Source organism: Kryptolebias marmoratus, linkage group LG12, assembly GCF_001649575.2.
Source record: "Kryptolebias marmoratus isolate JLee-2015 linkage group LG12, ASM164957v2, whole genome shotgun sequence".
In the NCBI taxonomy this organism is placed as follows: Eukaryota; Metazoa; Chordata; class Actinopteri; order Cyprinodontiformes; family Rivulidae; genus Kryptolebias; species Kryptolebias marmoratus.
The window spans coordinates 23,276,533-23,291,639 of NC_051441.1; the positions used below are offsets into that span (position 1 = coordinate 23,276,533).

At 37.8% G+C, this 15,107-nt stretch overlaps 2 protein-coding genes across 2 annotated transcripts in view; one reads left to right on the forward strand and one right to left on the reverse strand.

Moving 5' to 3' along the window:
* Positions 1-1,280: 1,280 nt before the first annotated feature.
* timm29 (translocase of inner mitochondrial membrane 29) lies at positions 1,281-4,954 on the reverse strand. The gene is made up of 2 exons (XM_017432202.3): positions 4,738-4,954; positions 1,281-2,263 (listed from the first exon to the last, which is right to left on the reverse strand). The coding sequence occupies exons 1-2, from the start codon at positions 4,841-4,843 to the stop codon at positions 1,662-1,664; spliced, it is 708 nt and encodes a 235-aa protein (XP_017287691.1). The 5' UTR covers positions 4,844-4,954; the 3' UTR covers positions 1,281-1,661.
* A 938-nt stretch (positions 4,955-5,892) lies between these two features.
* yipf2 (Yip1 domain family, member 2) overlaps positions 5,893-15,107 on the forward strand; it is a 19,210-nt gene continuing 9,995 nt past the window's right edge. The window contains exons 1-7 of the mRNA XM_017432201.3: positions 5,893-6,117; positions 6,346-6,395; positions 10,436-10,584; positions 10,667-10,747; positions 10,849-10,936; positions 13,079-13,195; positions 13,266-13,432. Of these exons, the coding sequence (XP_017287690.1) occupies positions 6,353-6,395; positions 10,436-10,584; positions 10,667-10,747; positions 10,849-10,936; positions 13,079-13,195; positions 13,266-13,432 (645 nt within the window). The 5' untranslated portion in view covers positions 5,893-6,117; positions 6,346-6,352. The remainder of the gene's footprint in view (positions 6,118-6,345; positions 6,396-10,435; positions 10,585-10,666; positions 10,748-10,848; positions 10,937-13,078; positions 13,196-13,265; positions 13,433-15,107) is intronic.

Genomic DNA, 15,107 nt, shown 5'->3' on the forward strand with positions numbered 1-15,107 from the left:
ATGGGGCTTTAATTGTGAAAGAGTGGTTCAGGGAGTGAGAGACATCATTTTCACACATGGATTGGCCACCACAGAGTCCAGACCTTAACCCCATTGAGAATCTTTGGGATGTGCTGGAGAAGGTCAGACTCTACCATCATCAATGAAAGATCTTGGTGAAAAATTAATGCAACACTGGATGGAAATAAATCTTGTGACATTGCAGAAGCTTATTGAAACAATGCCACAGTGAATGTGTGCCGTAATCAAAGCTAAAGGCGGTCCAACGAAATATTAGAGTGTGTAACCTTTTTTTGGTGGTGACTTTTTTTTTTGGCCAGGCAGTGTATTTATCTGATAGATGCTAGTTCATGTTTATAATGAATCTTCATACATCAGTTAGTCATGGAGTTCTTCACTTTATATATGCTTAAATCAGGTAAAATATTAGACAGCATTGGATAAATTTTCAGTTATGTTGATAATACTCAAGTTATATTTATCCATGAAACTCGATGAATCCAATCAGTTACTTAGATTACAAGCTTGTCTTAAAAACATAAAAACCTGGAAGACTCTTCATTTTTGCTTTTAAACTCAGACAAGTCAGGGGTAGTGGTTTTTGGACATGAGCATCTTAGGAACAAAGTTTGCAACCTTTCACTTCCTCTGGATGCCTTCAGTTCTAATCTAACAATCCTTGGTGTTTTTGATCAGGATGTCTTTTAACTCCATTAAAAATGTCACCAGGAACAATACCACTAAAATTAGAAACATCTCGTCTTAAAATGATACAGAAAAACTGGTCCATGTATTTATCACTATTAGGATGGATTATTGTAATTCTTTATAATCTGAGTGTCCAAAACAAACCGTAAAAACTCTTTAGTTGATCCAAAATGCTGCTGCCAGAGTTCTGATAAGTTCCAAGAGAGATCATATTTCTCCCATTTTAGCTTTTCACTCCGTCTACTTTTACGACAAGACTTTTTGTTTTGATAAATCTTAATAGTTAGGGTTGGCTTGGGTTTCCTGAGCTATCCATGCTACAGGCTGCTAGAGGACAAACTGACCACAGTTCCTCACTTTGCTTTCCATATTTGCAGTATTTGTAATTGTTTTTTTAATTAACCTGAATTTTTCTGTTTATGTTTCCATATAAACTACACCTGGACCAATTCTTTCGTGTTTGTCTCTCTTGTTTGTCTGGACCAAACCAGAACCTGCTGTTAAGAACTCCACCCAAATTTATAAGTGATTTTCATTTTTTCTGGTCATTGCTTCTAAAATAATATTTTTTCACCCTAAACCACTAATCATAGTGTTATTTTTACTTGTTCTCCTCTTTAACTGATCAGGTTTGTCTTTTTTAAGCCATGAGAAGTTCATTTAAAAAAAAAATCTAATTACTAAAAAGATTAAGTTGAGCCATCTTTGACATCTGTTTTTTAATTGTTTTCTTGTAATAAAGCAGTGTTACTCTGCTGCCGCAGTGACAGGAAACAGCTTTCTCCTCCTAAAATCACAATAAGTGAGACAATTCAGACACCACCTGATATATGTAGTTAGTATCATGGTACACACTCTTGCTTTGTGTTATGTGTGTTTTATGAAAAGTGAGGTCCTCACAAATAAAGCTTGAGTGTCTTTCTCCTCACAATTTTGTTTTAGCTTTTCTTCCTCTATACAGCATTAGTTTCCTCTTTCTCCATTGTCAGCGGTAACCAGGATGCTTTGTGTAAGCTCTCATTCTTCTCCACCTCTGGAACACTGGGTGATGATGTTGACTGCATGTGAGCTGGCAGGAACTTGAATTCCTCCTCATTAACATCATAGTTCTTCATCTTTGATTCCAGAATCCACCAGCGGCCAATGAACCCAATGTCAAGCATCCGCTGAGGGAGCTCTCTCCATGGTGCTGACAGGTTGGAACACCAGGCTTCGTACAGCGTGGTTTCGGGGTTGAAGTCAGCACGGTAAATCACACACAGCAGTCCCAGGCTGGCACAGCAGAGTCGGCCCTCGTTACGAAGTCTCATTAGACTCTGCACGTGGCCATCGGAGGTGGCGTTGCGAATCCACGGCGACAGCAGACACAGCTGGTTTGAGCACTCCAGCAGGGCGGCCTCAAACAATGAGCGATCAGGTTTTGTCTGGAAAAAGATCCAGGCGCCACCTAGCAGAGTCGCGTACACTGAAGTCTTGAGTGGCCGTTCCCATGCACCAACGACCATCTCCCTGCACGCTTCCCTGTAATCGGAGAGCAAACTGCGACACCACACACCTGCATACAGAAGAGACAGAACTCAATTCAGGCTACATGTTGGACACAACTTCTTAGTAGGAATGCACCTAAGTACAAGTGCTTACAATACTGAGTTCAGTACAAGTACAGTTCCAACACTGCAGATCGGACAGCGGAACAAATCGAGTCTATCAACGTCAGCTCAGGTCCTACAATATGTAGTTAGATTTTTGTACAGATTTTATAGTTAAACATACTTAAAACAAAAAGTAAGCATCAATTTAAAAATCAGAATATCCTGAAAGGGTGATGAAAAATTTACTACAACGTCAAATTCTGTTTGTCACCTATTATTACCTTTCAATAGCTTTAATTTGAGCTCATTTAATTTACTACCTTTTACTACCCCAAGCAAACCCTGTTCATAACTTTTCAGTGCAAATTTACTGAAATTCGAACACTAAGCACCAAAATTATTGAACAATAAGTGAAGTTGTGCAAATGTCTCAAGCACTTTTCTACCACTGTCAAGGAGGTTAGGTGGTTGGTTGGCTGACTGGCTGCTAGATTTGGTGGTCCAGATCACAACCCAGATTCAGTTTTTTTTTTTTTTAAAGGAACTGACATAATGAGGATCTCTAGAGCGAGTAGTAATCTCAGCGGACAGTGACCCTATCGCCTTGGATGAGGTTTGAGCTCTCAGAGAGCATTTCTGGTTTTTGGTTGTGAAACCAAATGCCCCAAGAAGGTTCTTCAGGTTCTAAGGAGGCTCTGTCAGGCAGGGCTGGATAACAAGTACCTGTGCATTAGGGCTGAATCCAGTGGCGGCTGGTGGAGTTTTCTCCAGGGGGCGCTATAAGTCCAAAATAGACATATACCAAAACATATACTAAGGTATCATACCTGTGTATTTACATGAATTAAAAAAACAGAAGCAGCATTATAATGTACATATAAATGCACAAGTGCTTCCGGAACACAGCAATACTTACAAAGACGGAGGTCTCCCAAGGCACAAGCCTGTAGGACACATTTAGCATTTATAAGATCTGTTTTCTCCCTTATTTTTCAAAACTTTACCGGAGAAAATGCGTCAAAGCTTGTTTTATGGTGAGAGCACTCACTACGTCACGTATTCTGAACGTACAATATAACGAAGATAAGATGTCTCACTCCGATTGAATTCAAATCCAAACATTTAAAGTTTTTTTAGCTTAAATTTTCTTAAACTAATTATTAACTATGAACTTATTTATTGCCTTGTGTATGTAACTTAGTCATGTAATGAACTTATTACTGTTTTTAAATAAAAGGCAGCACACCCGTGGCTCGACTTTTCAATCAGGCAAACTTTCTGACAGACGGATGTGAAATGCTGAAGGACCTAGACATTGTGGGGCTATCATGGTTGACACCCTTCTTCAATGTCACATAGAGGACTGGGACAAAGCCTGTACAGTGGCAGATCGAGGAGGTGGTTCCAATTTTTAACAATGGGCCAGAGAGCGTGTTTGAACTACTGAAGGAACACAGATGACATAAACCCAGAACTTGCTGGAGGGATTATATATCCTCTGGCTTTGGAACACCATGAGATCCCCGAGAAAGAGCTGGAGAGTGTTGCTTAGAGAGAGGGATGTCTCAGTTTTCCTTGTGGGTCTGTTGTCCCTAAGACCTAACCATGGATAAGCAGTATTAGATAGATGGATGACTGGAGATAATCGCTTTTGAACAAAATACAGTTGAAACCAGAAGTTTACATATACTATATAAAAATACATTCATTTCTTTCACACCGTCTGAAATGAAATCAGAATAAACTTTTCCCGTTTTAGGTCAATTAGGATTTTCAAAATTATTTCTATTTGCTAAATACCAGAACAATGAGAGAGAGAATGTTTTTAAGGCATTTTTTATTAATGTCTTCAAAGTCAGAAGTTTAAATACACTAAGATTACTATGCTTCTAAAAAATTTGGGATATTTGATGTCATGTTTTTGGAAGCTTCTGATAGGTTTATTGAAAGAAATTAGAAATTTGATCTCACTCCATCAGTGAAATAAAGTAGTTGTAATGATTTGGTTAATGGTTCATCAGCAACAATGGCCATTTCATGACGAGGTATCATAAACAAACATCGCTGTTTAAAAAAAAGAAAAACAAAGACTAAAAATAATAAAACTTACTTTTTATTTAAAATGTTTTAAAATAATTTTGATAAAGAAAAATTCAACAACCTTCTATAGTAAAACCATATTAAAAACATTTTCTACTTTAAGCGGTGGGACGGAATTAATTTTGTCCGTCTGTCAGGATGTCACAGATCACAATGTGTTTAGATGAATGAAGCAGTTCGTATGCAAAGAATTTCACAAATGTAAAAACTGGACAACCTTTTCCTCAAATTGAATTTCTCTAACTATAACTACATGAATGACAAGTACAATACGAACGTTTTAGCCTTAAAGTGCACGTGAAGCCAATGCTAGCGGCCAAATGTAGCAGTTTCTCACCTGCTTTACTATTTTTCAGCTTCTCCCAGCGGCTGACTGAGCCCGAAATGGCTCCTGTTTGAGCCACCGAACAGAACATTCTCCCCACAGTTCGAAACGAAGCCATTTTCACCTAAACACGATCACCTTCAAGGACAGCTGGCACATCAAACCGGGAGCTCATATGGAGCTGTTATGGCGCTCATCGGGTGTCTCTACCTAATACTTCCGACAGCAAAATCAATGTCGCAAAGGTTCCGTTTGAACTATTGTTCTATTCGTCATTGATGTAGACTCACTTCTTTTCGATTAGCTGGCGCGTAAGTCGGCTTGAAGCTGTGACGAGCGGTGACTGAGGAATTTTCCCCTTACATGGAGGGAAAAGATTTGTCGGCGTGAGGAGGTGTCACCTTAAAATGTAGCCGACCTGTCAGAGCGGTTCAAGCACAGACGTATGTGCGACAATGTGCGAAAATACAGATGAAAAGAAGCAGACATAATTAACAGTAGAATTAAAACAGATGAAATTAAGAAGGATAGGCTAATCTAAAGAGATGAGTTTTCAGAGCAGTCATGAACGCAGGGAGAGAGGTAGTGTTTCTTAGGTCAGATGGTAGAGAGTTCCAGAGGAGGCGGGCAGAGCAGGAGAAAGCCCTGCTCCCCATCGTGGAGAGGCGGGCAGAGGGTACTTGGAGATTTAAGAGGAGGATCGGAGAGAACGGGAGGGGGTTTAGATTTGTACAAGGTCAGACATATAAGGTGGACATAGATGGTTACACTTCAGATCCATATAGATCTCCTTTCTGTAAATTATGCAAAATCTGGTGTGTTTTTGAAGAACAAACATTATTAATAATATTATTAGCATAACAATTTTTTTGTTGCTTCACCAGGACCCCACTACCTAGAATGCCCCCAAAAATGAATAGGCTCTGTTTACACACAGTGTTTATGTGTTTTTTATGGGTACATGTATTTACATTTAGTCATGAATATATAAGTAATCTTGGTCCTTTTCTGTGTTTTTTTTTTTTTACTTTTTTATTAATGGGGGATACTTTTTTAATTAGTGGGGATGTATTAACGGTGGAAAACTAGAACACATTGTTATTGTTCTGTTTAATAAAGTTTTATTGAAAAAAGAGAAAAGGTTAAATCTGCTATTCTCACGTGACAGCTTTGTTTACATGGTGACGTGTACCGGAAGACAAGTTGACCTGACAGCAGCTGCTGAAGCGCTTTGAATAAAAGCTTTTCGTCGGATGGTGCAGCCGGGCTGTTTATCTGGCTGTATATTGAATTATAAATACGTTTACGTTAATTAAGTTTTTATGTGAAACTCCGGCGTTAGAGTCCGCGTTCCTAACTTGAATCAGGTGTGACTGAGTCTGCTGTGGACAGGTTGGTGTTTCATCATCTTTATAACTTTTTGATATATATGTGACACCGTTTGTTGAGTTTTATACATTTTTACAGTAAGACTATAGTGGGGTTTGATTTGGAAATGAACGGACGTTTGACTCAGTTCTTGTTATTCTCGCGGTAATGTGTTTTTAGTTTTAAATGTAGGAGATTATACGAAATGGTGTGTTGTTGAACTTTCATTATTGCATGTCTTTATTCTCTTAGGTTTTACATGAGTGAAGCGATGGCCAGTCCAAAAGATTTACACTTCCAAGGTAAATAAAACGCTGTTTCCTCGATGAAGCATCTTGTACTGGTATGAAAGACCTGTCATAGCTTGAAAGAAGATATATCGCCTGCCACAGGTGGTGGATTTTATCGCTAATCTAACACTCACATAGTGTTGATCGCAGGTAAATTCTCACATACCTGTGTTTTAAACCAAGATCATCTTCTGATGAGAATTATCACAGTTGTAGCCAGTTTGGTTAAACCTTGAAAATAATCTTTTGTGATACAATGAAATCACTTTCAGAGTGTTATGCATGACTCTCAGCTAATAACACACCAAATTTTAGCTCAATATATGTAAAATGATTTATAGTCATTTTCTGCTAATGTTGATTAACTGTGGCAGCCATCTTAATATGGATTGACTCCAAAGGTTAATCAGCTGATTGAAGTTTCATTAAAATCCATTCAATTGATTCGTGAGATAACAGACAAAAAGGGTTGACTTTAACAGTTAATACTATAAATTTAAAGGGGACCTATTATGCTTCCTTGAACAAGTTAGGACAGGTCTGTGGTCTATACAAAACATCTTCATTACATTTAATACACAAAATCATTCTCAGATATTGAGATTTCACCTGATCAGTTCTGCCTGTTTTGAGCTCATTTCAGAATGAGCGGTTTTAGGGCTACATCACTATTATGCAAATAAGCTGCTGTTGGCCACGCCCCCAACTCAGTCCCAACTCCAAACATAAAAACTCTCTGAAGTTTTTAAATGTACTCTCGCTGCGGATCTGACACACATTTATATTGTTGTTAATTCAAACTCTGAGGATTCTGACTTTGGGCCAGGGGCACTTAGCGGTTCTGAACCAACATTTGTTGAGTAGGAGAGCAGCAATCAGTGGTCTGAAACCCGACTGGTAGCGGGTCGGGACAGCTGCAATACAGACACATGTTCTATATTGTAGCCAAAAACAGAACATTTTCCTTTCCCAGCAGATAATGTTCAGCTGTCAAACCAGCAGAACTAACGTGATGGTCTTCTTGTAATAAAGTGGGAGGAGCTACACTTGGGTTACTAGGTGAGGGGCTGGGCTGGGCTTGGGGTTGCTAGGTAACAGAGACTGTGAGGCAATAATCCTGAGGTTTTTGAAACGTTTTTTTTTGTAGACACCAGAAACCATTTACTTATTGCCAAAATATGGCTGGGTGTTTTTTTTGCTTGGACTGTTTCTAGAAGCAGTAGAACCCCAAGTGGAAGTACAAAAACATGCAAAAAGTGAATTTTAAATAATAGGTCCCCTTTAAGCAAAGATCTTGTGGTAATAAGTAGAGCTTGTAGTATGTGTTGTGAATGACTCCTAGCTACTACCACACCAAAACTTTGCTCAGTATCTGTAAAATACAGTGCTTACACTAAAGTTTGTTTTCCAGGGTCTATATTGGTATTATATATTGAACTAAACCTTGATGTGGTCCTTCGTAACACATAGTTCAAATGTGAGATCTTGTGGTGTGTTATTAGATCATGTATGACGAAAGTTTGAACAAAACAGCTACAACTTCATCCCTTCTCATCAAAGGATCATCTGAGTTTTGAACTCTGGTGTGAAAGCCAGCGAGAAATATGCATTCCATCAAAGAATGCTAGGCCTTTAATTTATTGAATAATTAATTTAAAAGCAAGATTATCATCCCAATAAGTTCTTTTGATTACTTTAGGTTTAGGTTAGTTTAGGTTAAATTTTAACTTTTAGGTAGCTTTTGCTGCTACATATAGCCTTTAGCTACAGCTGAAAGTGTGTTCATGAATAAAATAATTCTGGCTCTGCAGTGAGGAAGGTCAGCATCAGATTGGGTTATTAGATTAACTTGAATCACCTTCAGATGTGAAGAGTTGATACTTTATTGTTATTATTAAAGAATGAAGCGACAAATTAAAACCATAAAAAGTTATTACAGTATTTATCATTTTGAATTGGAACCATATTATTCAGTACATTAAGTGAAAGTACTACAGAGTAGTTAAAGTTAGATATGTACTGATTAAGATTTTGAGTGAGGTATCATGAATTGGATTAAATGACAATTTCTTGTCTAAGCTCTAACTCTCCAACTGTGTAACGAAGAAATATCAAACTGCACAACTGGATCAAAGATAATCCCTATTGATTTTAGGGTCATAGGGTCATGGGGTCAAAGGTCAAGGTCACTCCTTTTGTTTGAACCTTGTGTTTGGTTCACCTTCACATCTGACTTAATAAAAATATCAAACTCCTTTGTTCCCTAGATTGTATCTGCTGACTGGTGTATTATATACTGTTGGCAGAACTCTTGTTGGCAGTGTCTGAGTTTGTGTTCGTTTGTCTGTTATTAAAATATCTCATTCACCACTGGACACAATAAAACTTTCACAAACCTATTATTAGAGGTACATCTACAACAGATTAACTTTTAGAGTCAAGCTAATTTAAGGTGGCGGCCACAGCTAAACATCTATTCCATATAGGCTATAACTTACTCAGAATGAGGTAAAGTTTGTGTGGTAGTAGCTGAGAGTCTTTCACAACACATACTCTGAGCCTTAACATGTCTCATGAGATAAAGCTATGGTGGATGCCTGTGGCGGCCATCTTGAATTAAAAATGAAAGGAGGTGGAGATTTGCATTACTTCAAGGCTAGGCTTTTGTTTTAAGATTAAATATCTGCAGATACTGCTACTTGTACTTTTTTACAGCACAGATTACAGACCATAAATACATAAAGTCAGTAAAATCTGTGTCATCATGTGTTTGACACCTCAGTAGCTCTACACTGGAGTAAAGAAAACCTGTTTTCAATGTGTTCCTCAAGTTATTTCTTATAATTAACAAGGAAAAATACTGTATGTCATGTTTTTTGACTTCTTCATAGCGCAGCCTGAGAAAAAAAAAAGTCTGTGCATGGAGGAGAGTATGTTTTTGATCAAATGAGGATTTTATCGAGTATGTTGTGAGTCTAAGGAGTGACATCTGGTAACATCCAAACTTGTAAAGCTACTAGCAGACAGAAACCGCAAAGTGATGATGAATGTTTTTATCCAGCTCAGGTAGCTCTGTGTCAGTTTTGTCTAGATTTTAGGACTTACCATGGCTCCAAAAGCTACAAGACTCATCAAAAAAACATTTTTTTTCCATCACAGTGATTTGTTGGTTATCCAGAGAGAAAAATTCAGTTTGCTAATCTGTAATCCTTTTTGTCTTTTTGCTGTCTCATGGAAACTTGTCTTTTCTTCAGAGTTATCTCTAATTTGTGTTGTTTAGTCGTGTTAGCTTTAAGAGTTAGCTGGGTAAACATTCTGTATTCAGCCAAAAGTTGGGATTTTAAATGTTTCATTAAATTGGGAGAAATGCTCAAATTTCACACACTGCAAGTAGCTACTGAACTGCTCTCATTTTCTATTTTAAAATAAAGAAATGCTTATCATCTGCTGCCTTTCATGCCAGAGTATTAGATCAAGTCCATCTTCTGATGAGAAATGAAAAATAGTAGTATCTGTTTTGGTCAAACCTTGAAAATAACTACACTAAGAGTAGTTGTTGTGGGTGACTCTCAGCTACTGTTACTATTTTCAAAAAAGGTTAAAAAACAAAACCAACTGGACTTCTATTCTGTAGTTGAAGACGTTTCGCTTCTCATCCGAGGAGCTTTCTCAGTTCAGAAATAGAGAGTGTGGAGATGGCAAAATGAAGTCCTTTCGCCAGCACGTCCTTCTGCAGCTGTGTCAGGGTCCTGTCTGACAAACTTCTAACCCACTGGTCCTGAATGTTAGAGTTAGTGACATCCACCTGATCTCGCCTGGTGGTTTGCGAAGAGGAAACAGCTCTCTGTTGTAGTTTAGAGAACTTACTATGTTAGGTCCTCAGCCCAAAAAGCAGCTGAGGGCCTGACATAGTTGCTTAGTCTGCTCAAACCTCTTCTTTAAAAAAAATACACAAACCTGGTTTAAACAGAACATTTGTTTATTATCCTGGATCTGAGCCTGTTTTAGCAGCCAATGGTGCTCACCTGCTTCTTGTTCCCCTTTGTGTGTAGAGTTTGAAGAAGCAGCAGAACTTCTGTCCGCTGACCCCGGAGCATCCACACTGAGCATGTCTGCAAACTCCCCCATTGTAACCGTTGGGGCAGCAGCTGCAAGGGAGGATGTGAAGCTGGACGTATCTGAGGACGAGGAGAGTTCACAGGTATAATATTCATTTCTACTGATCACCAAAAGACAAATAGAAACTTTTAATTGTTTTAAAGAGGACATGTCGGTTCTTCCAGCTCTTAGAAGAACAGAAACCAAGTGGTAGTTTCTGGACCTTTGAATTCTATCAGTCTTTCTTTAATGTGGACACATTGCAGGTATGAACTGACACAATATCAATGAATAAACTCTGTAAGCAGCTTTATTTGGACCATCAGTGTTTGTTTGTGTAATATTAGTTTGCCATTATGTGGTGCAGGTTCTGGAACGAGTCAAGGGGTCAGTAATGCCATTACCTGGAAGAAACTTCATTAAACATTACCTTCGGAGTAACCCAGATCTTTATGGTAAGCAAACAGAACCGTATCCAAGTTTTAAATATTTTCCTAAGTATCCTCCCTTTTAGTGAGACCTTGACAGTACCAGTATGTACAAGAATCCTATTTTTTTTTAACAAAAGTAGGGAAATGCTACAAATTTGGTGCATGCATTCACTTTGACTCAATAATCATCCTACATGTGCTTTCATTTTAGTTGTTTAAGGTCTGATTGACCTCAAAAACACAATAAATACTTAACTATGTCCAAATCTAATTAAGAAATGTCTTACAGGGTAAAAGGGCACAGATATTATATAATTCTGCAGGGAAGGCTTTTCTTACTTTTGAATGCTATAATTTAGAAGAAATACAAGAAACTTACACCAAAGATAAACTGGGCCTTGTCCATATGGGACTGCCATTGTGTGGATTTATCAATTCATACTTGCATCCACATAGAAACAACACTTTAGGAGCTTCAAAATAGTATTTTTTTTACAATGGTTTCCAGAGTAAATCCTGCTGTCGGGATTTTTTTCCCCCCAACTTTATTTATCTTCATTATTACAAACACAAATAGAAAGCAAACTGATATCAGCACAAACACAAAAAATATGTCACAAAGAAAATGTGCCTTTGACACAATTTTAATGAGAGTACCGTAATTTCCAGACTATAAGCCGCTACTTTTTGCACAAGCTTTGAACCCTGCGGCTGACAGTCCGGTGTGGCTTTTCTATGGATTTTTCATGATTTTTGTGATATCGTAAGAGGATTTGTTTTGGTTTGTTCTGCTGTTGTACGGCACTACTTTGCCTGGCGGAAGGTCATGTGATCAGACACAGTCACAGGGAAAAGAGTGGTATGTTGGTCACATGTCCATCCGCCAGGCAAAGTGGTGCCGTACAACAGCAGAACGAACGATGAATGATTGACTTTTCTTCTCGTTAAAGCCGTGCTACTGCACTTTAGCCCAAAAGGTAGGCCGATTAGATTTTTCTATTGTGCTGTAGGTTATTGTTATACAGTATGTTTGTTACTCGTTTAAACAGCACAGTACATGTTTCTTGCTTTTAATTACCGGTACTTGTACATATACATAAAAGGTTACGCAAATATGTACCGGTAACTTGTTTTTCAAAATGTTAATAAAAGGGATGTGTTTCCAAACAGCCATCTCTTTCCTGACAATCCCCTTTGTGCATACTCTCTTACATATGGTAATTAAACATTAAAACACCTGCGGCTTTTATTCCGGTGCGGCTAATGTACGAATAAAACAGGATTTTCCCCTAATTTTAGCTTGTGCGGCTAATATTCAGGTGCGCCTTTTAGTCTGGAAAATACAGTAATGTTTGCTGATAAAACTGAGATTTTTTGGCAATTTAGTGACAATGAAGTTGCAACTTAACAAAACTTTTAAACCCCCTACTATTTTAAATATTTTGTGTGGAATAAAATTCCATAAAGATTCTTGCATCTCCAAACATTTTTTAATTGTTTGTGAAAATAAATGAAGTTGAAAAAAAATTAATACTGACAACAGCGCCACCTGCAGAAGGCTTATCTCCAAGGATCTTTTTTCTGATACCTGACGTCTTTTGTTTTTTGAGACCTGAGTCTGATGCCATTTTTACCTGATACCTGAGGATGTCTTCAAATGTACACTGTACCTGCAGTCTGAGACCAAAGTGCTCTGTTAGGAAAATATGGAATAATAAGCTCTTGGAGCTTGGTTGTTGAGAGCTTTGTATGTTTGAAGTAAGATTTTAAATTCTATTCCGAATTTGACAGAGAGCCAATGGAGAGAAGCTGAAACTGGAGAAATCTGATCTCTCCTGCTAACTGTCATTGGCAGCAGCGCTGGGACACCCAGATGATAAAAAATGACTACAGTCTAGCCTAGAAGTGATAAATGCTTGGACCAGTTTTTCTGCATCATTTTGGGGCAAGACGTTTATCATTTTAGTGATATTGTTCAGGTTTAAGAAAGTGGTCCCGGTAACATTTTTAATAAAGTTAAAAAACATATCCTGATCAGAAACACCAAGGGTCTTTACTTTAGAACTGGAGGCCAAGTTGATGCCATCTAGAGGAAGGGAAAGGCTACAAAACTAGTTCTTCGAAGGATCTTCTTTGTGACCTTTATCCAAATGTGTCTTTTTGTAGGTCCCTTTTGGATTTGTATGACCCTGGTGTTCTCAGTAGCAATCAGTGGGAACGTCTCCACCTTCTTGCATGAAATGGTAAACTCCAGCTACCACTATAAACCACAGTTCCATAGAGGTCAGTCCTGTTTCACCTGGATATCTAGGTTGTTGCTGCAGCTTGCTGAATCTGCTGTGTTTATCTGCAGTCACCATAGCTGCAGTAGCCATCTTCCTGTATGCCTGGCTGGTACCAGTGGGCCTGTGGGCTTTCCTGACCTGGAGGCAAGGGGCTGAGAGGCTGATCAGAGGGTACACCTTCCTGGAGACTGTGTGTATCTATGGCTACTCCCTCTCCATCTTCATCCCCACATCGGTGAGTACATCCTCTTTTTAGACTTTCTATTCCACAACTAGAGGATCTCAAAGTTAATATACAAAGAAGCCCCATTTCTTTATCTGATAAAAGGTTATTACAGAGGTTTAAGTTCAAGTCAATGTAAACAATACTGATATATTTGAAATGTAATTGAACTTGTTCTGGACTAAATTGTCCAATCGTTAAAAAGAAACAAAATGTAACTCAAAAACAGTGTTGCATCATGGCATTTTTCTCAGTTCCTTTTTTACTGCCTGGATTTTGTTGTCCGAATGCAAAAGACTAAAAATTGATATTTCACTTTCCAGTCGAGAAGATTTTAACCTCCCGCCCCCCAATGAATAGTTACAAGTTGTTTGATGTAAGAGCTGAGCTTTTATCTTTACTGCATGGTCTTCTCCACTGTCAGTCCAGTTAGCTTACTCTGAAGTGGATAATGGTCACATAAGTTAACTTTGAGAAGTTGATAAAGTCTTCCTTTGTTTGATCCAATAGAGCTACTTTACCTCAAACTGCTGAAAAGTTCATGGTGGTTCTTTAGAGAGGTGTCAGGTTTTAGTAACTGGTTGATCACATTTTCTGATGGTAGTGGCCTCTGTCAGCAGGATAAAGACAATATCTCACTGGGCTACAAGTGTTTCAGAATAGTTAGACTCAAAATTGTGAATAAAATATGCAAATTTTCTTTTTCTGTCTCACTGAATTCTAAATGTTTGTAATCAAGTAACCAGCAAGTCACAAAGACACATTTTCAGCAGCCAGATTGTGAAAATCACACCCTATTTTTGTGTGCACAGCTCGTAAGACTGGATTCATCACTCTGCACATCATTTTGTTACTTTTGTTACCCTCCTAGGCTGTTGCCCCACATTTATGGTTTAATTTACCAGAGTACACTTTAAGAAATTAAGATATGCAGATTTGGACCAGTTTTTCAATATTTAATTCAGTTCAATTCAGTTTATTTACATAGTCAAGTCAAGTCAAATGTATGTATATAGCACTTTTCAGCAACAAGTGCTTTACAACATTTTACACAAAAATACAGTCAAAACACACAACAATATCCAAAATATGAGCTGGGATGGTCTAAATGAAATCTAAGATAATCTAAATTAAATCATGAAACTAAACATATCTGAAACATAAGAAACTAAACATATCTAACATGAAATCCCACACAACAATATAAAGTTAAAACTAAACATATCTAAAACATGTATCTAAATGAAATCATGAAACTAAACATCTAAATTAAAAACACACACAAGATAAACTGAGGAAAACCAAACTAATGTATAATGAAAGCTAACATAAACTGAACTAGGATTTAAAAACCTCAGTTGATCAGACATGATAAAAACTAAACTAAAGGTACTGAAAGGCTAACTAAGAATACCAGCTAAGAGTTAAAACATTTTAATAAAAGGCCAACATGATAAATAGTGAGTGCCATGTCACCAGGGGGGTCACTAGGTTTTAAGGACAAGGGGGGCTTAGCCCCCAGGAGATGCACAGCATATGAGCAAAAGTAGTGGGCGGAACAAAATTTCTCAAACAGCTAACAAAACCTGAGTTGCTTTTCCACATTTTTGGACACATTTAACAGATACCTTACTGTGTAAACGTTTTAACAACCAATTATATTTTTATTCAGAACATCAACAAACAG